This window comes from Eleutherodactylus coqui, chromosome 1, assembly GCF_035609145.1.
Source record: "Eleutherodactylus coqui strain aEleCoq1 chromosome 1, aEleCoq1.hap1, whole genome shotgun sequence".
In the NCBI taxonomy this organism is placed as follows: domain Eukaryota; kingdom Metazoa; phylum Chordata; class Amphibia; order Anura; family Eleutherodactylidae; genus Eleutherodactylus; species Eleutherodactylus coqui.
The window spans coordinates 182,144,700-182,169,424 of record NC_089837.1 but is presented as its reverse complement, the minus strand read 5'-3'; the positions used below and the strand labels follow the sequence as shown (position 1 = coordinate 182,169,424).

Sequence of the window (24,725 nt, the reverse complement as noted above, 5' to 3'; positions counted from 1 at the left end):
GCTGGCTCCTGCTCCCCGGCGGCGGTTCTGCAATGCCTGTGGACAGGAAGCCTTAGAGTACATTCTCTGTCTCTGTGTTCAGTGGGAGCAGTCCTTGTAACAAACTACTTAGAATTTGCACATACCATCCTAAAACACAGCTTGTATAAATCTCAAGTACAGTCAAGAATCAGCGCAACTTTCTCTTTGCCATATGTGTTTCAGCAATGCAGTGTACTGAAGGGTAGGATGATGGGAAAATGCTGAAAAACTGAACGAAGGAAATAGGTCAAAGGGATTCTACACTAGTGCATTATTGCATCTGATGCTCAAACAAATACATTTTAAAAGTTATATCAACAGGGACCTGAGAGCGTGAGGATGCTGCGTCTCATATCAGACCATTGCAATCATACAGGAAATATCTTAGGGTTACCGCTTAAACACATGGGCGTGTTTTAGTCCTGATAAACAAGACCATTGATTTCAATGGTTTCATTTTCACTATCAGGATTCTTGCACATTAATAGTACACATGAGAAAAGATAGGACTTGACCTACCGACCTGCTTTTTTCCTTCAAACTCGTGTGCACTAGCGAAGAGTTTGAATAGTCAAGAAAAAAAACAAAAAACAGTTCATGCGCTAATACCCTACATAGCAGTGAGCGCATTAGCGCATGCGCCCATGTGTTTTTGCCCTTAGATAGAGATTGATTATGTTACGCTTTAAGAAGCACTCCCCTGGAAACACTTTTTTCCATCCCTGCACCCCTCACCTGATGACTTCACACTCTTGACATCTCTTATGTATATTGCACTCTCTTTCATGCAGTATAGCCTCCTGACTGTGCTTATCAAGCACCATCTTGTTGTTGCTCTCACTACGTTGTATGCTATCAATCCTACCATGTATCAGCACAACATCACATAAGCAGCTAGAGGCTGTACCATCTTTGCCTGCTGAGAGGACAGTGTAAATATCATTAACCTCACATTCTCCTAAATAAATTTAAGTATATAGTCATGGAGGATGAACTATCATCTTCTGTGTGACTGCAGCCTCTAAACATCACTAATGTGATAGGAGTTATTGCTCCTTCTTAGAACTTGTGTGGTACTCTCCATGTAATTTTATCATACAGGAAATACTAGCAGTGGCTACTTTAGAGAACAGAAAGGTTAGAAATTCCCAGGAGGCGGTCACCATGAGATCACTTGACCAAACGGTAGGGAAGTTTTCAGATAGAAAGGAAAGTGAAACTAGGCGATATATATATATATATATATATATATATATATATATATATATATATATATATATATATATATATATATATATATATATATATATACTGGAGGACAGCTACACAGTGAATGAAGAAAAATTAGGGGGATCTTTCTTAAGGGTGGTTTCACGCAAGTCAGAAGTGGGTCCAGTAAAAAGGAGTATATAAGTCCTTCCTTTATATTTCCATTTCTTTGGAATCCACTTCTGGCTTTGACTCAAAACACTTCAACAAAAACTACAGTTGTGTTTTTTGAAAAGTAAAGTTTATAACATGCATAAAGATACATGAAACCACCATAAGGGTACAGTCACATGCGGCAGATTTGTTGCAGAAATCTCTGCGTCTGAAAATCAATTCAGTTCATCTGAATGGGGTTGTTTGGGAGGTAAGCACACAGAGTTCTGCAAGACTCACTCAGATGCATTGAACAGTTTCAGTAATTTCTGCAACAAATGTGCCGCGTGTCAACTTTCCATTATGTAGTTAGTCAGTTTCTAATGCACTCATCTGAGAAAGGCCGCCTGCATATCGCCAGGTCGGATTCTGCATGCGGAAATCCTGCAGTGGAATCCGACCCTGTGCCCGGCCAGCTACCCTGCGTTCCTGTCCACAGTCTTCATAATCTATGCTGCGAATGTGACGGCTGGCGCTTCGGCGCACATGCACAGTACAGATTATGCAGCGCCGTTGCTATGCGATGATGAGGATCCTGCAACCTTTCCGCAATTATGATTGTGGAAGCGTCATGGGGTAGACGGCTTCCTTTGACTTCAATGGAAGCTGTCCATACGGAAGCTGCATAGAATTGCAGCATGCTGCGATTTCTCTTCCATAAGCAAAAAATTGCAATAGATTTCTGCTTGTGTAGAGGAAATCATGTTTTGTCATACCATGCTATGGACGGTATTTGCTGCGGAATCCGTAAGCAGATGCCCGCTCTGGATTCCGCAATTCAAATCTGCTTATGTGCAGGCGGCCTAACCATATTTTGCGCACTCTAATAATTAGAAAAATGTGATCAGTGATCTTGAAAAGTCAGGATATGTACTACTGGAAATCAGCATATTACTTACGGGCTATTTACACAGGCATGTAATAGCCTATGAGGCTATTCAGATTTTTCACACGGATTGATGGCCTTTGGTAAAAAAAATTGTGCCTGTCCTATTCCCGCCTGTTTTCATGCACAAGGATAGGACATGTAATGTGCAGGGTCCATAGAGATTAGACAGCACTTGAATGTGTGTCCATGTGTGATCCCATGTGAGTTGTGCCCAAGTTGCTCAGGTGCAACTCCCATACAGCTGTGTGAATCCGGCCTGGACACAATACACCTCTTTGCTCTAGAATGGGGACGAATGAAGTGCAGATTGGTTTACAGATTACCTGGTTGCATAAATGCTGTGCACAGGTTGATGCTAAGAAATGTAGATAAGGTAGATGGTGCATTTATTGCTTTGTCGTGTTCTTTAAAGCTTATGTCATCTCTTCATTCTTCCGTGCATATGTAATGCCTCGGTTGTCCTTTAGATGGCACTCAGGTGATGTGTTTCTCTGCTGCCTCTTGTTTGCTTTATTGGAGTTTTGTACGTGGTAACTGGTCTTTTGAGACTCTTCCTGTTACTCATCTAGATTATATATATTTCAGTTTTTAGACAACAGTGATATTTGTTATTTTTTTAGCCGAGTTCTCTTACTCGTGAGTTATTTTTAAAGTGTGTCTGATGACCTTGGGTTAGTGTAGAAAATCCACACAAACTGTTATGTATGTGGCTGACATTTAAGCTAATTTTGGCCGTATTTTTCTGGACACCATTTTTACTGCTCTGCTACTGTAAACTTTTATTTATTTAAGAAATATTCTCTCTGTTCAACATGATTGCTTGATGTTAACATTTTCTGCATCATTGATGCCCAACTGGCAGGCTGGCATATGGCACTCCAGTATTTTACCTGTGGTGCTGGTATTTAAACAGAAAATGAAAATTTAAATATGTACAAGTAAAAGCTGTCTCTCTGAATGCAGGAATAATATAAAACGTGTTTCCATTGCTATGGCAATGTTTTGAGACATATTGTTTCTTTTATTTAGGGTAAAGAGCTCTGTATATACTAAACTTTACATATGTGATACAGTGTATTAGCACATGTAGTATAGACTAGATGAGAAAGTGTATTCATTCATCTACATGACCCTGGACGTATCCATGGCAACAAAAATGATGCTATGCATTGTTTACATTGTTGAATCCATTTAAAGAAAAACTGACTCCTATTCTCATTAGGTTTTGACCCCCTTTTATTGTTTAATGTTATTTGTAGCCAAGTTTTATTTCTATCTGTGTTCCCTCACTGTTTTCCACCAGTAATAACTACTAATGGCTGGTAGTGCAGCTCCCACAATAGTCAATGCTTCTTAGTTAGCCTTTCTGTCAGCGAAAGAAAACTGGCTAATAACCTCTGTGGGAGTTGAAATTGCAGTCATATATAGATTGCCAGGATTGCCCATGTTTTCTAGAACTAAGCATTGTAAGATAGAAATAGATTAATAGAATGCTATGACTTAAAGATTTGGGGGAATCTGACTACTGGAACCCCCACAATCATAGGGCTTTTTTTCTGCACAAAACCTCATCCAGGTGATGGATAATGAACTGCTTCTCCGCTCAACTCACCTGAGCTGATGTACAGGTGCAGCATCTGGATGACTGTGGTGCTGTGCAGAGAAACTTCTGAAGGAGCCTCTGTACCACACGACCCTTTCATTCTAACAATTTTGAGGGTTTCATTGGTTAAACACCCCCCCCCCCGCCACCCCCCCCCCCCCCCACACACACAAACCTTTCAGCAAATCATGGCGTTTCTAATTGTCACTTGCTATGGACAGATAGCCTCTTTAAGGATTTACAAGCATTTGCAATTTAGATTTATTTATCAAAAATATTGGCTTTTTTTCCTTTGCTCCAATCATCTACATGTTGTATAATGGTTTAATACAAGCAACCTAATTAGATGCTCTATGAGACCATTAATGGGTTCCTGTTGCACCAATATGTTTATAGAACTAAGGAGATAAGGAACTTAAACTTAATGTTAACATTATTATGGCTCCTAAAAAAGTGCAGCACAAGCATTGAAAAGTCAATCAAGTAAGAGTAAGGTTGCTTTAACAAGGGTGACAAAATTGCACGATTTTCTCATGATGCTCGACAGTGATACAAAATGTATGCATGTGAAGCCCATGCTTTTCAATGGGTTCCTTCACAATGTTTTCTCTGATGTTATGTTGTGAGAAAAACAATTGTGACATGTTCAATATTGGAGTGATTTGTGATTTTTTTTTTGTAGCCCATGCTTCCCTATGAAGCCTTTTTGTTTATTCCTAAAATAAGCCCTAGCTGCATTAGCTGCCTTCCCCGAAAAATAAAGGAATACTTACCTAGCAGGCTCGGTCTGGGTCCTCCCGCTGCTCTCTGGAGCTCCGCTGGGTGTCCTGCAGTTCTCGTTCACCCACAGTAGATCACTTCCTGATTGCGGGATTCAAAAATTCTGCCTCCAGGAAGCGATCGCTCTGATTGGTATATTCAGCTCTACTCAGCCAATCAATGCAGTGCTCAATGAACCAATGCGAGGGCTGTGATTGGTTCATTCAGCTTTGCATTGATTGGCTGCACAGAGTATGAAGAACCAATCACATTGTAAAGGCATGGTTTATGAATTGGCTGAGCACTGGCATTGATTGGCCAATTCATAAATCCTGCCTCCATAACGTGATTGATTCTTCAAACTCTGCTCAGCCAATCAATGCAGAGCTGGATGAACCAATCACAGCTCTCGTATTGGTTCATCGAGCGCTACATTGATTGACTAAGTAGCGCTGTATGAACTAATCAGAGGCATCACTTCCTGGATGCGAGATTCTTGAATCCCAGAACCAGGGAGTGATCTTCTGTAGGTGAATGAGGACTGCAATGCCTTGTCAGTCAGCGGTTCTTCCCTCATTTATTAGTGTGATTTCCTTGTTAGGATAAACCAACAAAACATTATTGATAGAAGGCAAAATATAATAAGGTGAGCAAATGAAGGAAATATGTTTTCTTTCCTCTAATCAATATATAATTGACCTTTTCAGGAATGGTTTCATTCATATTTATTAGTCGTTCCTCTCTTAATATATTCCAAATGGTTTTATTTGATTTTATTGCATTTAAGGGGTTGTCCCAGTTAAATCCAAACCAAAATTATAAACATTTTTTGTATTTGCAATTAAAAAATATTTCTGTCCCAGGATATTCTAGGACTAATGTTAGAATAGCACCACCTGCTGTTTCTATTCTGTGTCCTCCTAAGTACAAGGTGGTCACACAGGCTCAGTCTTGCTTTTTTGCAGTAATGTTGCCTTGCTCTCCTATCACTTACTCAACATCTTGTCCAACATCAGAGAAGATGCAGCAACTTTAGGAGCTGCTGCTAACCACACCAGAGATCCCTCCACATACCAAGTGGAGCAGAAAGGGAAGCAAGACTGAGCAGGTGGGACAATTACTGAGGTGGACACAGGAGAAAAACTTGCAGCTGAAACCCTGCCCAGCCATGGCAGCCAATGGCTGCATGATCTTGCCAATAATAAACAGTTAACACAGAAAGAATGTAATCTATTTAGCCGTTTGATTTATTTATTTATCTATTTATTCTCTGTACACTATTTTCAAGTGTTAAAGGGGTTGTCCAATTTTTGGACAATTTTTATTTATAGTACCAAATGTGTTAAAATAACAAAAGTAGGGGTGCTTACTCATCCTCCATAGCTACAGCCCTGCAGTCCTTTCAGTCTTTGTTGTGGAACGGCTATCAGCTGACCGCTGCAACCAATGAAAGGTCACAGTAGTCACGTGTCATTCTCCTGGCATCATGGCTCTCAGCATCTGAGTGGTGATGACAAGACAATGGCACCTGACTGCTGCAGCCTCTGATTGGCTACAGTGATCAGGTGCTATTTATTCCACAAACACAGGGAGGGCTACGGGGTTGTGGCACTGGGTCTCTGGGACAGACAATGGTAAATACCACTGCTTTTATTATTTTAACACATTTGGGCCTATAATTAAAAAATTGTTCGGCAACCAGAGAACCCATTTAATACATCAATACTGTCAACCACTATACTATTTAGTTTATTATGATTTATTTAATATCTAAATGATGGAGACCATAACAGAAATACCTATTGTTACTTCTTGTTCATTACTTTTAGGGACTAACTGGACCTGAGGGAAATGCCGGGACTTCTGGACCAAGAGGTCAAAAGGTGGGTATATTGGAAATCTAGTCATATTTCTGAAAAAGAAAATGAGAAAATCATTAATGAGTTATTCTAGTGCTTTTCCACTTTTATGGTACTCTTGAATTCATTTTTAAGTTCTTAGTATGATTATGGCCGCATGCATTAGCCAATAAAAATGGATGTGTGAGGCTTTATTCACATGAGCGTTTTATCATGGCGATTTTGCCATGATAAAACGCCGGCCGAAAATCACGACCATCTGAAGCATTGGATTCCAATACATTTGTTCAAATGGGCGATTTTCCAACACGTTAAATTGGATGGCTGGAAAAGTAGCGCACATGTCTCATGCTGCTAAAGTCCCTCCCCCTTCCCTTGCCGATAGCTCCCATAGGTGTTGGAGGGAGTTTAGCATGACTAGCACTGCTAAGTTCCGGCCCCCTCATGCCCCCGTCCTGCCCCCTTACCCAGCAGCCAACAAGGGGCGGAGAAGGGAGGGAGTTTAGCAGATCTGAACTCTCTCCCCCCTGCCAACAGTATTCTGGGCTGCGGCGTATACACGCTGCACCCGGCTGTCTGAATAGGCGAGGAAATGTCAGATGCAGACGTGACTTGGTCGCGGCTGCCTCTCGTTCATGGTTTTTTTGCCACAATTTGGGTGGCTGAAATTTGCAGCAACCGTGCATAAGAGACCTTAATTATAGAAGTAAATTTGGGAGAAGGAAGACCAAAGGGGGAGAAAATTACTATGATTATAGTATCTATAACATAGTTTGAGTCAAATAGTAAGGCCTCATGTCCACGGGCCCCATAGGAATGCATTGGACACCCGCGGGTAGTTAAATACCTGCGGCTGTCATTTTTCCCGTCAGGCGTGAATCCGCGTGCGGGGGAAAAAATGGACATGCTCCATTTTAGTGCAGGTCTCCCGCAGGCTTCTATTGAAGCCTATGAAAGCCGTCCGGATCCGCGGGAGACCGGTACCAGAATTAAACTCACCTGCTCCGGAGGATGCGGTTCTTCCCTTCTTCGCGGCCGGATTTTCTTTCTTCGGCCCGGCAGATGTGCCCGGCGCATGCGCGCGGTACGCCGCCAGCGTGCCGAGCACATCCGCTGGGCCGAAGAAAGAAGATCCAGCCGCGATGGAAGGAAGATCCGCATCGTCTGGAGCAGGTAAGTTTATTCTTATTTTTAGGCCTCATGTCCGCGGGGCAGGAGGGACCCGCTACGGATTCTACATGAAGAATCCGCAGTGGGCCTGATTTTCCCCGTGGACATGAGGCCTAAGGGTTGGAATTAAAGCAACCATCCTGTCCTCAACAAACAATAATTACTCCACCGCTTCTCTGTTGTACACTATGCATTAGTATGTATCGGTAGTCTAAGACACTACATGCTGCTCTCACACAGCGTGTATCAGATAGTCAGAAAACCCATGTGACCATCTATGTATATTGAGGATTGGAGGGTTGTTTTCAGTGTTGCTATTATATACAGTAACTATAGAAGACACTGCATTTCAGTAAGGCACTTCAATCTGCTGCTGCTGTCCTGTAAGTTCTTTACCGGGTCCTAGCAGTCTGTACTCTGTCAGTCAACTGCAGACTGCAAATTGTTGTAAAACACCCTGTGTCTGGTGATGGGATTTATTTCATTTGTTTCAAACATAACAGTATATTAGATAATTTCTATGTTCAGGTAGCATTATAACTATTGCGAATATTATTAAATAATCTTTACAGTCATTATTATGGGCCTTTACTTAATGCATTTATTTTTTGCAGGGCGAGCCTGGATTACCAGGTTCTCGCGGTTTGTCGGTAAGTAAAAATAACAGATTCAGACAATTAGTTTTTTTCATTCCATCTGTGAATATGCTTGACATGAGCTAAGAGCAACTGGGACACAATGATTTAAAGGGGCAGTCCAGTTACAAATTCAGTTTTTAAAATTAGAGGCAAATGAATAAAAGAATAAATAGAAGAAACGGTACTTAGTCTTCCTCAGCCCCAGTGATTTAGCGTTGCAACTTTGCAATTCTCGCAGTCTGTGTTGACAGCGGAAGTCAGATGACAACTGTTTCCAATTAGAGGCCGCAGAGTCACTGCCTGTCCTCCTGGCATCAGCACTCACATCTTGGGTGCCATGATACCAGAAATTCGGAACAGTGATGCTGGGGTCTCTGATTGGCAGGCAGCGGTCACCTGACTTCTACTGTCAACAGAGACTGAGAGAATTGTGGGGCTGCAATGCTGGATTGCCAGAGCTGAGGCTGGGTAAGTACCATTTGTTTTGTTGTTTTTAATATTTTGGCTCTAATTTTAGAAAACTGAATTTGTAACTGGACAGCCCATTTAAGGCCAGGAATAATTCTCGAATAGAGTTGAGCGAAGGTACTCTGCCGAGCTTGATGCTCGTTCGAGTATTAGCATACTTGATGGTGCTCGCTACTCAAGCATGCATCACGCTGTGTTCGACCCCGCCCCAGTTTTTGGCCCCTCCCCGCTGTGACGTGTCAGTTTTTGTCCCTCCCCGCTGCGACGCAGCGTACGTCAATGGCAAATTTTTTGGCAGGTATGCAGGGAGAGAGAGAGAGAGAGAGAGAGGGAGAGACCAAAAAAAGAAAAAAAGTTCAGGGCCAGGCGGCCCACATACAAAAATGCTCGGGTCTCCCATTGTAGTCAAGTTACTCGAGTAGAGCTCTCGAATTTTACGAAAAGCTCGACTCGAATAACGAGGACCCGAGCATTTGGGTGCTCGCTCATCTCTAATCTCGAAGTATAAATGATCTTCATTCCTAACAGTACTATCTGGGTATAAATGTACAAAGCAAACAATGTAAAATAATATGAATAGATTAAGATTGGTGAAAATTGTCAGAGCTGCCGTTATAACGACAGAAATCCAATCTTACAGCATGTTTTGCTTGCTTAACCCCTTAGTGACCACCCTATAGTGTTTTTACGTCCTGGCAGGACGTGTATGGAGGGAGGTAGCGCCACTATCTCCCTCCATACAGCGCGGGCATCAGCTGTTTATTACAGCTGACACCCGCGGGCAATAGCCGCGCTCGGCCGTTCGCGGCTATTAACCCTTTAAATGCCGCTGTCAATTCTGACAGTGGCATTTAAATCCCCCGAACGCTGTTTGGGGGTCCCGCACGGCCCCCCCGCGGTGAGATCGGGGGATCCGTGCAGGTGTCATGGCAGCCGGGGGCCTAATGAATGGCCCCAGGGCTGCCTTAGCAGACTGCCTATCAAGCCATCCACACAGGGTGGCTTCATAGACTGACTGTAAAAAAGCCGTATGACGTAATGCTATAGCATTACGTCATACTGCAGGAGCGATCAAAGCATCGCATGTTAAAGTCCACCAGGGGGACTTCAAAGTAAAGTAAAAAAAAAGATCAATAAAGTTTTTTAAATTGTAAAAAAAAAAAAAAGTTATAAAAGTTTAAATCACCCCCCTTTTGCTATATCTATTATTAAAAAATCTAAATCATAAAATAAAAATATGTATTTGGTATCACCGCGTCCATAAAAGTCCGATCTATCAAAGTAGTGCATTATTTTTTCTGCACGGTGAAAGTCGTCTGAAAAAAAAAAATAAAGAACGCCAGAAATGCATTTTTTTAGTTACCCTGTCTCCCAGAAAAAACGCAATAAAAAGCGATCAAAAAGTTGTATGTATTCCAAATTAATACTGTTGGAAACTACAGGAAATCCTGCAAAAAATGAGCCCTTGCTCAACTACGTCGACAGAAAAATAAAAAAGTTATCGCGCGCACAAAATGACCGCAGAAAATAATTGAAAAAAATTAAATATTTAAAAAAAAAATACAAGTACTACAGCAAAAACAATACTATATAAGTTTGGTATCGTAGTAATCGTACTGACACATGCAATAAAAATATCAGGTCATTTTTGTTGCAGTTTGTGCGCCATGGAAACAGGACGCACCGAAAGATGGTGGAATGTCGTTTTTTTTTCCATTTCTCTCCGCTAAGAATTTTTAAAAAGTTTTTCAGTAAATTATATGGTACAATAAATAGTGCCATTGAAAAATACAACTCGTCCCGCAAAAAACAAGCCCTCATACAGCAATGTCAATGGATAAATAAAGGAGCTACGATTTTTTAAAAGGGAGTAGGAAAAAACAAAAATGGAAAAAAGCAAAAAAGCCCGGTCACTAAGGGGTTAATGTCTGCATGGCGTTTACTCTACTTTTGACAACTACACTTTATACCCCGCATTATATAAGATCAGTTACTTGTAGACTGTTTCCACTGACAACTAGGAGAGCTGTGAAGAAAATTCTGGGCTATAATATAGGTTGTAATTCTGGATCGGTACAAGATAAAGAATACAATGCATCGTATTTATTGAAGGGGTTGTCCAAGTTCCAGGGAGTTGTGGGTTTTAACTAAAGGGTCTTTCCAATGCAGTAAAATAAGTATCAGAAATATGCTTACCTCTCCCTGATCCTGATGTGTTCCGCACCGGAGCTGGGTCCTCCGTGCCTGTGTTTGTTTACAAGCTGCAGTCGTGCCTGGTTTACAGGACGTCACAGGCACTGCAGCCAATAACAGAGTTTAGATCGATTACTGAGTTCTGTCATTGGCTGCAGCACCACTGACATCCAGTAAACAGGCTGGGGCAGCCTATAAACGTGACATCACAAGGGGGACCTGGAGCAGCACTTCGGGACATAGCAGAAGTGGGAGAGGGGAGCATATTCTTGTTACTTATTTTACTGCATGGGAAAGCCTTTTTAGTTGAAGCAACCATCCCCGGGGCTTAAAATCAACAACTCAAACAGCCCCTTTACATTACTCACCCTTTTATGGACCATATATGTATATATAGATTTATATTACTAAGGCCCCCTGCACACGGGCGAAAATTCCGCGGCGGGATTTCCCGCAGAATTTTTTGCCCGTGGCCGCTGCCATGGGTTTGCATTAGAAAATGCAATCCTAGGCAGACGGACGTGATTTGTCTGCGCGAAATCACACGCGGAAAACAAATCGCAGCATGCCCTATTGTCACTCCCCGGCCGACGGCTCCGCTCTGCGCATGCGCCGGCTGGCCGGCAGCCGGCACATCAAGGAGCCAGAGCCGCGGGAGAGGTGAGTGCCACGCTGGTCCCTGCAGGGGCTCGGGTCTGGTCCCGCTGCGAGAATTCTTGCAGCGGGATCCGACCCGGCCGTCTGCAGGCGGACATAGACTTAAGAGTAGTGCACATATTGTTTAAGAGCTTCTAATCCTAGCACCTATTGTGTGCTAATGATGATTATTATGTAGTCTTTCACTGGTCTTCAAGAGTCTGAGGATGTCTATAGTTGGACAGATATTTCTGCTGTTACAACAGCTAATATGCAAATTATAATTCTAACAGATTATTGGCAATAAAACGGTCATCCAGTGAAGTCTATTTTTGCAGTATGACAGTTTATTGGATATACTTTAGAATGTTCCATAGATCAGAATTAGAGATGAGCGAGCACCAAAATGCTCGGGTGCTCGTTACTCGAGCCGAGGTTTTTGTAATGCTTGAGAGCTCGTTTTGAGTAACGAGCCCCATTGAAGTCAATGGGAGACTCAAACATTTTTTAATGCCCCGCGGCTGCTGCCGGAGGCTCCATTGAAAACAATGGTCTGCCAGCACCCCTGAATTGTTTTTCATGGAAGGGCTTTACATATAGCAGCAGCAGGGAATTCTTTTTACTAGTGTGGATGAAGGAAACATCTGCCACATACGGCAGATGTGTTCTCCATCCCCGCGGGGGACAAGGCAGTGGTGGAGAGGTCAGAAATTATTGCTTTTCAGGGAAGAGCTTATATGTAAAGCCCTACCATGAAAAACAATTCAGGGGTGCCGGCAGACCATTGTCTTTAATGCAGCCGCCGGCAACAGCGGCTTGCTCATCTTTAATTAGTATCATCATTAGTTTTCACTAATCATCAGGTAACCGTTTTTGTTTACAGAACAATGCAAATGTTGTTTAGACTTTTTTTTATTAGCATCAGAACTATTTTTTCCATGTATTATCTTTAGTAAACAATTTCCCTGTATATTTCCTTAAATACTGGGCAGTCTGCTAACAAAACAGTGTAGAAATGCTTGTTTCATGAGAGTGTCTAATAGGCGTATACAATTTCTTGCCCTATAGATTTAATAACCATACAATTAGTGCCTGATAATCCTCCCAGCGATAATCGCTTCTGTGCTTTCACACAAGAGAAATAATCACTCAGTGAATGGAGGTGAAACAAGTCAGAGACTACTTGGGCTTCCCATCTCCATTCACAGTAAACAAGCAGTTATTCAAAGATTCACAGAGAATAAATGTAGGAAAAAAGTGGTTTAAAGAGGTGCGAGATGTATTACTAAGCTCGACTCCTCTGTTAAAAAAACACCAGTTTCAGCTGTGTCCCCAACTAAACTACTGAGGAAGGGGTGCAATGGCCCCGAAACTCGTCTGTTGTATGCTGGATCTATTCTTAATAAAAACAGAGGAGACGAGCTTAGAAATACATTTTGCACCTCTTTAAGAAAAGGGATTGCCTGTACAACCACATTTTTCTTACATTTATTCTATGTATTTGCATGTCCTCCTTGGAAGGTGTGATGTTTTGTGGATTCGGCTCGTCTCATCGAGGAATCGATCAACTTCACTCCCATATTAGCAATAGGGCAAGTCCTATCTTTTCTCATGCGTAGTATTAATGCGCGAGAATCCCGCTAGTCAAAACGTAACCATTGAAATCAATGGTTTTGTCTCGTCCCGTTATGCGTCCGTGATTTTCACAGCCAAATAACGGAACAAATACACATCCATGTGTTGAAGCCCTAAAAAATACGTGCAGCCAACATACGCTCATGTGAGTGAGTCCTTAGTCCCAGTAGAAGCAATAACATTACTCAGAATAGATCTCACATGTTAAACTGTTAGGTGAAGAAAACACCAAGATTTCCATTTAGACGATGATTCTTTGTTCTACTTCAGTCTGCTTTTAATTAGCTTAATCTAGTGTAATTGGATAAAGGTGGAGCTTTTAATGTGGCTTTGACAATAGATAATTAGTTATGTCTTATTATTTAATTTTGTTTCAGTTATAACTTCAAGTTAAAGTGAAATGCGGTGTGAATATCAAATTATATATAGTGCTGATGAGAACTATAAATTATTGCAACAAATGAAGTATGTCTTGGTCATTTTGGGCTGTGGTAGAGATTAAGCTGCCACAGTAATTGCTTTAGAAATATTAAGATGAGATAGCATATTAAAGGCATGCATTGTAGCTTGGTTGATTGACTCTTATCTCGGCCAGTAGTGCCGTATGGAATCTCAACTCATACACTAAGATTCCAGAGTGCATAGACATAGATACTGCATAGCCTTTATTACTAGCAGTGCATTGCAGAAAAGTCCTACAGACATACATTGTACAGATTCTTAAACTTGGTCAGAGATAACTATGTTCAGCAGAGAAATCCGAGAAACACAACTAGAAGTCAAGTATTACAGAGAATTCGTCTCCACAGCATGGCATGTATTGGACTTATCTGAACTGATCTCTTTTAAGTTTGAAGCCATTCCCATGATTTTTGGCACCATAAACTCTATGCCACCTCCTGTTATCATTGCAACCAGTCACTTGATTGTGGCAGTGGCATATTGTCACTAGTGATGTCAATGCTGTGGCCAGTAATTGGCTGCAATAGTCATTTGGTGCTGGACAGAACGCACCTTTAACTTGCACAAAACATTTGCATACTCATTATTTGTCAACCATGTTCTATTTTGGTGCATACTATCCACATAAGGCTCTGTTCACTTCATGTTTGTCAACTACTTTTGAAGTTTTCCTTGTGCATGCACCATAGTTTCTTTCTACTTGGTGTCCTTTTGGTATACACCAGGCCAGAGTATGTTGGCCTACCTTTTTTTTTTGCTGCTTACAATAGTGTAGTAAACTACAATATTCCATACAGAAGGAGACAGTAATAAATATATATTGTGTGTCAGGTACTCCTCCTTAAATCTGAATTGCATGTTGCATGGGTGTCACCAATAGCCATCATATTTTACAATGTCTGCTTAGTACATCTGGTGTGACTGGCAGTATTTTGCAGTTGGCGCATTTACTATTGCCATTTGTACTTCATTATCGTATTTGGCTTTTTCATCCAAAGCACTATAAGTTAACAAATGAGTATTTTTCCATCACGTTGTTTTTCATTCACAAAAGCACATACAGTACAATGTAATCATGTTTTCATTTCCTCTTATCAGGGTGGAGGAGTTGCAGGACCACGGGTGAGTACCGTAATTCTGAACTCATGTCATAACGAAAATACTATGTACCACTAACTCATTTTGTTTGTAAATACAAAGACTTTATTAGAACATTATGTGTAGAATAGAAATGCTTTTGCCCCTTGAACACTGGGATGACTGTATATACATCATAAATGCTCTGTTGTCATGATAATGTATATGATTTTTCTGCTCCATAGTATTATACCAGAATGGGTTCTATTCATAGTTCAAGCGTAGTAACAATCTGTCATGTAGCACCAAGTATATTATTCCTTAGTTTACAATAAAGATTTTTTCTGCCTGTAATTTTATTGTGTCATCGTTCACTTAACGAAAATAGACACTAACCGGCGTTTGGGCTTTCTATTTTCAGTCTGCTTTTAGTCCTATTGAATCTGCATTAGAAAGTTTTGGGGTGATCTGCTATAAACAAAGACATTCCCCTTTTAGAGGACTTTGTTGCTTTACTATAGTTTTACAAGTATGCCAATGTACTAACATACAGTATTTGAGCAAGTACATTGGAAATACAATATATACAGTATATCAGTAATCAAACATAGAAATGTCTTTATGAATGTAAATATAGGAAACCTTAAAGGGGTATAGCTTTTTTCTACATTGCTTTACTAAGCAGTAAAAGTTGAAATCATGTTTGGATAGCTGCCAATTTTGATTCTAATTCTCATTACAGGGAACACCCGGTCCCAATGGGCTTCCAGGAGAGTTGGGTCGGAGTGGTGTTGTGGTAAGAATCAACACAGATATATGTTTGAAAATATTTTGCAGAATTTTCCTTCTAATGTGTTTGATCCTCAGTCATGGTAATATATTTTTCTAGAATGCTGAGTTTTGTCACACCCCCATCTTAACACATTTGAATAGCAAACATGGATTGTAAGGAAGCACAATGCAAGTGTACGCAGAGTGTTAAGACAGCAGACATGCATTCCTTGCAGATTCAATCCCCATGTGGTTCAGGTAGCCGGCTCAAGGTTGACTCAGCCTTCCATTCTTCCGAGGTCGTTAAAATGAGTACCCAGCTTTCTTGGGGGGTAAAAGATAACTGGAGAAGGCAATAGCAAACCACCCAGTAAAAACAGTCTGCCAAGAAAATGTCACGATGTGAAGTCACCTTAGGAGTCAGTCAGATTTTACCTTTACCTACAATACGTGTGTACAGTACATGCCAGTAGTAACATGATCAGTAAAGTAATGGTGGCGAATACCACATGAAGAGATGACAGGTGACATCCGTGCTATCTTGTTGTAATTATCCTACTAGGATCTTAGACTGAGATTGCTAGCATATCAATAAATTCTTCAGACTTGCTCCAGACTGATTTCTCACATAATAAACCTGGGGAATCATCTATTTTTCTACTCCTAATGGTACAGAATATAAAGAAATATGCAAAAGAGTTGTTAAATACAGTTGTGGCAAATTTTAGCTTGTGATAGCTCGGCGTGAAAGTTATTTTAACCTATTAAAAAGCCATTTTTATCTTATCGTAACACAACAAACTCATTCTAAAGCTATTCAAAGTGTAAATTAACCAACTCGATAGCACGGCACACCATGATATCATGTTGCATTAAAAGTCAGGATAAAGAAAAATACATCTGTACATGCCTATCATTTATCAGTCAGGATGCAGCTTCTGCTACTATTTTAGATCAAGGATGTAAGTGTGTAGCTGAATGACCACCTACCCTCAGATGTTTTCAGTCACTCAATCTGTTTGTGGATTGACCAATTACTTCTGCATCTTGGTTATTACACCTTGGCTGCTATAGGTGCAGCTACTCTAGATTCATTTGTTGCCAGGTGTTAGAAGTTAGTAACCAATTCTCTTCCTGTACTGATCATTATTATATTAGACAGTGTGTAAATCTTGTCAGGTCTGTGATGTCTCATTTATTGGCCATTTGGTCTGAAAGCAGCTCACTCCTATTCAAGTGAATGGGACTGAACTGTAATACCAGGCAATACCACTATGAGATATATGGTGCTGTGCCTGGTATACAGTAAAGTGATAGCAGTGCTTACCTGAGTGCTGCGGTCACTTAAAACAGCTGATTGGCAGGGATCCTGAGTGGTGGACCCCTACAAATCAAATATTTATAGCTGATTCTGAAGATAGGTCATTGATATATTAGTCTGGGGAAAAAAAACCTATAATTATCTGCATTTTATGTCTGGCAGAGTAAGGTAGAGCAGGGCAATAGGAGAATGGGGTAATAAGAGACGAAAATTCCATAGCCACTCCTGTCTAATGCGGGGAACCTGTAATGGTTTGTGTTTGGTGAAAGTTACAAATCTGGTACCTACAGATTCACAGGTTGAAATGGAACTTTCTAAAAGGTTTACAAGTGGAGCATTTAATCAAATTCTGGCTTTTTTTTAATAGAAAATACTATAAAATTGGGCATGTCACTGTAGCTGCATCATGTTGCTATTACAATGATAAAAAATGCAAAGAAAGTTAGGAACAATTTGTAAGCTATCTGTCATGGGTGTGCTCTGTATATGTATCTCTTATTACCGCATTTTTGGGTCACCTGTGGGTAATAAGAGATGATTAAAGTATGCCTATCATCATGTCTTGCACGTTAAGTGCGTGTGAACAACATCAGGATGCCTAGAAGGTACACCAAGAAAAACATCCACTACAATTGCAGCCTGGACCCTATGAATGCTGGTGTTAGAGATGTTTGTAGTAGAATGACACTTACTGAAGCCGCTTGACATCACAATGTCTCAAAGTCTTTACTAAACACTATAAAGATCCCATGCATGTTGGAGGAGGACACAAACGAGGGCTATCAAAGGAAGATGAAGATGGCTTGGCGGAATATCTGCAAGTGTGTGGGTTGTGGGAGCTCTGGAGAAGGACCAGCACAGCATGAATTACTTGCACTTGAGACAGAAGTCATCAAGGAAAAGAACTTGAAAACTCAGTGGAGCAAGAAAGGGCCTGGATGTGAGTGGTTGCATCTGTGCAGACTGTTATTCAGACTGGGGTTCCATCTCCGAAGTTCCCAGAAAAATGATCTTCCCAAAGTTGATTTGTAACTTTCAGGTTTTTGTTACTTTGCTTCTAATAGAATATGAAAACCAAACTTGATACAATTGTCCTGTCAGTGGAGCATTGCAACTTCCCCTCCCCCCTCCCACATCTCATTATATGATCTTGCATAGGGAGTTGCTGTAGTTTCTCTTTTTACCCAACATGGGAAATGGGAAGCGCTACTTGGGTAAAAATACACAATTTTTTTTCCCTGTTACACAATATGCATTATGAAATGGAATATGTTATCAATGTTATCTGATGTTAAGGGGGTTTTCCAGGAAAATACTACTGATAACCAATCATTAAGATAGGTCATCAATAGTTGATCGGCTGGGGTCGGTCACTTGGGGCCCTTGACCGATCAGCTAAGTGGGCGCATGCTGTCAGCACCACAATAACTCAGAGGTCAGAGTGGAAGCCTCCGTCCCAACCTCTGTGTTGTGGTCGGCGCTTGTAGTGGCAAGTTGGGGTCTCATTGAAATTAATAATAGCCGTGCCTGCAGGCCACTACACAGAGGTCGGCGTAGAGGCTTTCACTTCGACCTCTGTGTTATTGCGGCACTCACAGCATGCACTCGCTCAGCTGATCGTTTGGGGTCCCCAGCGACGGAGCCTAGCCGGGCAACTAGTGATGACCTATCCTGATGATTGGTCATCAATGGTATTTCACTGGAAAACCCCTTTAATATGAGACCTATGCATGCTGCCAGTGAAAAATGTGGTTGTCTCTTATTACCTCAATTATCTGTTCTTACTCCTCTGTCCCCTATGTTAGTTGTACTACCAGTAATCCTCCAAAGGTCTGGATTAGAAGACACATTTCAAATATCAGCAGGAGCTATGTCAGAAACGTATCAGCAATTTTACTTTTCTGAGATAGACAATGGTGATTACTCTGGATTGAAGGCCATTGCTATTGCACAGGTCACTTGCCTTTTAAGAAGTGAAGATCATCACAGCAAGTTACCCAACTGTGAAACACATTGGATGTTCTTACTTTAAACATGTGTCTCACATGACCTCCTTTGGGAACTAGACTTAAAGGGGTTTTGTCATTAAAACAAAACCTTGTCCCTAAAATAACAAACCAGGGTATACTCACCTCTCCTGGGGCCCTGGGATACAGCTGGCAGGTGGTGCTGCATCGGCGGTATCTTCCTGTTTCTGGTAGACGAGCTGGGCAGAAGCATGTGACCGCTGCAGCCAAACAGAGGTCAAAGCGTCACATCCCCAAACTCCTCACATCATGGCGGCCAGGATATGAGCGCTGATGGTTACATGCTTCCACCCGGCCCGTCTACCTGGAAGTCAGTGCCTTTTGTTGGCTGCATCCCGGGGCTCCAGGAGAGGTAAGCATACACTCATTTGTTATTTTAGACAAGGCCCAGCTGGAAAATGGGGTTTTGTTTTAATAACTATAGCTTAACCACAGTGTTTTCAGATTTGATCACAGTGATGGCACAAAATATAAAGTGTAGTAAATGAAGGTCCATTGTCATTAAGCAATTACTGTTCAAATCAAAATAATTCTAAGTGTGTTTAACAATAATTGTCCTGTGGACATGAGTAAAAGGCTGAAAAACAATACTAAACACTCCATTTATAGTGGCCCAGACATAATAGTCTGCCAGAAAGTAATAATGCCTACCTTTCTCCCCCACACAGTAATAGTGCTCCTCTTTTTGTGCTTCACACAGTGAAAGTGTCCCTATTGTGCCTCCATAAAGTAAGAGTGCCCTCACTGTGCCACTATACAGTAGTGCAGCTATACAGTAATAGTGCACCTATTCAGTAACACTGCACCCTTTTTAGTGCCATCTAGTGACTGCGTACAGAAATAGTGCCCCCATTTAGTAACAGTTCCACCTTTGCTCCCACTGTCAATTGTAGTGTCCACATTCAGTAATAGTAGCCCCTGTGGGCACAGTTAGTTATGGTCCCTCAATTCTGCCTATAGTCAGTAATGGTGCCTGTATTAAACCCTCATTGAGTAATAGTACTAACATTGTACCTCATTCAGTTATAGTACCTCCATTTTGCCCTCATTCAGTTAAAGTACCTCCTTTGTGCCCCCATTCAACTTTAATGCCTCCATTTTCCCCATTCAGTTATAACACAACCTGTTGTGTCCATCATTCATTTATATAGCACCTTAGGGACCACAATGACTATGCCGCTGGTTCCAATAAATAAACTCACTTCCACTTGTAATATACTATAGGTGCATGTTGTGTTTTTCCTTGTCCATCAGGCATTAAGCACTTCCTTTTAGTGCACATAATTTTCCACTTCCTTTTGCAGAATATCATGTCCCCTTTGTAGCTTACCTAGCCCCTCTAACTTTTGTATTACATCATCATTTCTTCATTTTAACAGAAATCACAACTCATTTTCCACCACATTTTGCGGCATTTATCCTGGCTTCCTTACATAAATACCATGACCTACTTCTTTTTGCAGCAGGTCCCCCTCCCCACCATCACCATGATGGCTACTGTAAGAGTGGCACAGATGGGCTGCACATGTAGCAAGCTAATTGACACTAATTTACTGTAAGCCTGAAAGCTCTCCATTTGTAGTTAGATTAGCAGGTTATCAAGATGATTGCAGATTTAGTTGGCAATACTGTTATTACCGTTCTATGTGATTTGTCCCCATATTCTTATCAAGGGATAACAGTGGTAGGGTTTAGCATCTTGGCACTTGGGGAACTGAATTGGTCACCCGTGTAACATGTCCTGCAAGTGCTACTAGTTGACACCATTAAAAGTGTTAAAGCTACTGTGACACAGAAAAGCATGCTATAAAAAGTTACATTATCTGAAAACTTTAACAGAGTTTACATTGTTACATTACTTATTTACTGTCCCTTACTTCTCTGTGGCAAGCTTATCCCTATGCACATCTTTAACAAGAGCATTCGATCACGGTTCAGCTACAAATACTGTAGCCATGGGAGTAATTGTTGGAAAATAAAAGATAGAGCTGATGCACTTGTTAATGAAGTGGTCTGCTTGGAAAATATAACCTATTGACATTACAAGCACAACCTGAATGCCCACAAAGGTTATTTTCAATGCGGCATTGAGCTATTGATTAAATAGTTCAATATAAACTCAGACTAAACATGGCTAAGAACATCAATGTGTCTAGAAAGACTATTTTGCAACTAGGCAACATTTTAGATTGCAACTTCATCAAAAGGTAGCTGGAGAACACTAGAAATCACAGCATTGCTCATTGACAAGTATTGTCATTGATGAACAGAATGCTCTCTGCTGGTGTTGGCCATTAAAACGCAGAATTAAAACTTTCCTTCTAATACACTCACAATTAGAGCTTGTCTTTAGCAAATTTCCAAATTGTTCCTTAAATGAAAATGTATTTTTTTGTGATACATACAAATATATTTAGTAATAAATCCAAATTTTGACAGGTTTGATATTTAAATTACATGCACATTTTTCATCTCCCCAAGAGAGGCAATTTTCATTTACTCTTTCATTCAATAGGGGATAATGGTGGGCTGAAATTGCACAGCAAGTTTATAAGTGCAGAAGTTTTGTCAAAATAAGTTTGATTAGTCATTTCTTCATGGCGAGCTAGATGTTTTAAGTTTAAATAAGTACAGTGGATTTGAATTCCTTCATTGTACTACCCATAGATAAATGAGAAAGTAAATGTTTTAAGACATGTCACATCTCTGTTTCTTTTGTTTTTGTTGTAATTCCTCTATTTACTGGTGAGCACTCTTTGTATTTTTACATTGAAGGTTGAGTCTCAAGAGATCTAGCCCTTATTCTTTCTGCAAACCTCACACAAGGCTTTCAACATAACATTTTATTCATCTTATACTACTTCCCTGCTTTAATGATTGATCAGATATTGGTTAGAAAACTATTCATGTACCTTTATTTTTATAATTCGTTTAGGGTGATGCTGGTGGAAAAGGACTTCCAGGACCACCGGGGCCACCAGGACCACCAGTAAGTAATGCATTAAACTAAAAACAATGTGGGTTATTACAAACAATTCAATATCTGAAGGTTGATTTACACGCAACGATTATCACTCAAAATTCGTCCAACCGACGGCTTTTGAGTGATAGCCGTTGCGTGTAAATGCGCGCCTATCGGGCACTTACCTCGCACTCTTTGTTCATCACTGACTTCAAGTCAGCATAAAATCCTTCGTTCCTGATAACAGGGACGGCATGCTGTGTTCTCCGCAGGCAGCGTTGATAGCATTGTATACAGACAGCAGCCCGCACCAGAGCAAAACATATGTTCAGTAGAAGAGTATATTTATTGAAATATAGTTTTCTTCTTGCCAGTTCTTCCAGCATATCCAAATATGAACTGATTTTGCCAATGTTCTAGGGATATTTCTACAGTACTCTAAGTAGCAGATAGAATACTGTATTTACTCGAGTATAAGGCTAGTTTTTCAGCACATTTTTTCACAGCACATGATTTGTAAGTAAGCGCTGTGATTGGCTCGAGCGCCAGCCAATCACAGCCAGAGTTCAATCCAATCACAGCGCTTACTTACACAGCGTTGACGGCGGGGAAATTCAAAGCTGAGCAGGGAGATGATAGCGGGGAGAATTCTAAAGCAGCTTGCCGCACCATCAAGGAGATTATCACGTCGGGGACACAGACACTGACTGGGAGGTGAGTATTGCATATTTTTTTTTACCCAGTATATACTCGAGTATTGCTAGGCTTATACTTAAACTTTTACCAGTTTTTTTGTGGTAAAACCTTTTGTCTCAGCTTATACTCGGATTGGCTAATACTCGAGTATATACGGTATGTACTCTTCAGCCCTAAAATCTTAATTTTCCCTTGAGTAATCTAACTGAAAAACAGCATGAACCATGTCAAATAGTAAATATAAATACATACTTTTTATCAATATCATTCGACACATTTTCTAGATAAAGTAAATGGAGTAATAACTCCAAAACCATGATAGCCTGCAGAACTACAAATGGTTGGAGAGAAAAAGTTTACAGACCTATAATAGCAAGACAATGCCCGAAACATTGAAACATTATATTTTCTTCAGAATTTCAATTGCAATTGATTTCCTTGTGTTTTCTAATGTGATGTGTTTCTGACCGACTACAGAAAACGTCTATTTTTGTTTTCGACAGGGGACAGTTGCTCTGCCTGAAGGAGATCCCCTGGTGAGCCCTGTGTGAAAAGCATTAACAGATATATCTGTGTTCTCCACTCTTTCAATTTGTTATTTATCAAAACTGTGATTTTATTTTCAGTGCCCTAATGCATGCCCACCAGGCCGTACGGGATATCCAGGTTTGGCTGGAATGAAGGTGAAGCAATGTTCTGGAATAGCATGTTCAATTGCTAAAGTTACAAAATGAGGGTTGATGATAAAATATTTTCAAATTAAGGGATTCCTTCATTACTTACTATAAAAATGTACATATTGTATATTTCTAAAGCCACTACTGAGCTCTAGTGGCACAAACTTGTGGCAGTGCCAATATATAAAATGCATAGTAAATAAGGAAATTCATTGTGGTTGTGGTGATGGGAAATGGAAATTGTTTTGTTGCTGACAATAAAGTATGGGTATGCACAGAAATGCTGAACAATGTACTAGTGAAGATAAAGGGATAGATATACCTGTATGCTTATAATACATCTGAAGATATGTACTCCGTAAACTGAATGTCATGGTTCTAAGATAGTAGCTAGTCATTAGGGATGAGCGAGTATACTCGCTAAGGCACTACTCGCTCGAGTAATGTGCCTTAGCCGAGTATCTCCCTGCTCGTCCCTAAAGATTCGGGGGCCGCCGCAGCTGACAGGTGAGTTGCAGCGGGGAGCAGGGGAGAGCGGGCGGGAGAGAGGGAGAGAGAGATCTCCCCTCCGTTCCTGCCCGCTCTCCCCCACAGCTCCCCGCCCCGCACCGGCCCCCGAATCTTCAGGGACGAGCAGGGAGATACTCGGCTAAGGCACATTACTCGAGCGAGTAGTGCCTTAGCGAGTATACTCGCTCATCCCTACTAGTCATATATATTTGGAGTCAGAAAGTTGAAAATGTAGTTGGAGTGACAACGTATCTCCTTACACTTTGTTGAATTAAGTGAAACCCTAATCACCTCAATAATGTTTTCAGTGGATACTGGTGGTTCTAGTACATATACCCTAACAGATAAATGTGGTAGGCTGGAGGGTGAAAAACTACTAAATGTCTTCTGATCAAAGACTATTAAACACTTATAGATCAACTGTTAATATAGAAAAAAATGTAATATGTTTTCTCAGTGATGGAGAAAAGAATGTAAACTTCTTTTACTACTTAAGGGCCTTTCACAAAGATTGATGATTGGGTAAGAACATTCAGAAGAACGTTTGTTTGCCCAATCATAGGGTCTTTGATGGTGCAACAAATTATTCGACAAACGAGCAAAACCTCATTCACTGGGTGATTACATCTTTTACGCAGCACAAAAGAAATCATCGTTGTCGATGGCACATCTCCCTATGTGAATGGGAGATGTGCTGCCAACAGCAGTGAAACATTATGAGGGCGAACGATCTTATGAACGATCATTCATCCCCCATGCTGTCTAAACCAGCCTGTGTGAAAGCAAGATAATGGAGTGCTGGTCTTGGCACTATGACCCGGATCATGCTGTGAAAATGGAGCCTTACTAATATAGTGCCAATATGTTCAATAGCACTTTGCAACTTATAATGAGTGCAAATTGCAAGCCTGAACAAAATGTAGAATAGG

At 40.8% G+C, this 24,725-nt stretch overlaps 1 protein-coding gene across 1 annotated transcript in view; it reads left to right on the top strand.

Annotated features, from left to right (window-relative positions):
• COL9A1 (collagen type IX alpha 1 chain) overlaps nucleotides 1–24,725 on the top strand; it is a 146,373-nt gene that overhangs the window by 41,930 nt on the left and 79,718 nt on the right. The window contains exons 11-17 of the mRNA XM_066604332.1: nucleotides 6,524–6,577; nucleotides 8,338–8,373; nucleotides 14,854–14,877; nucleotides 15,575–15,628; nucleotides 21,887–21,940; nucleotides 23,113–23,145; nucleotides 23,236–23,292. Coding sequence (XP_066460429.1) covers nucleotides 6,524–6,577; nucleotides 8,338–8,373; nucleotides 14,854–14,877; nucleotides 15,575–15,628; nucleotides 21,887–21,940; nucleotides 23,113–23,145; nucleotides 23,236–23,292 — 312 coding nt within the window. The remainder of the gene's footprint in view (nucleotides 1–6,523; nucleotides 6,578–8,337; nucleotides 8,374–14,853; nucleotides 14,878–15,574; nucleotides 15,629–21,886; nucleotides 21,941–23,112; nucleotides 23,146–23,235; nucleotides 23,293–24,725) is intronic.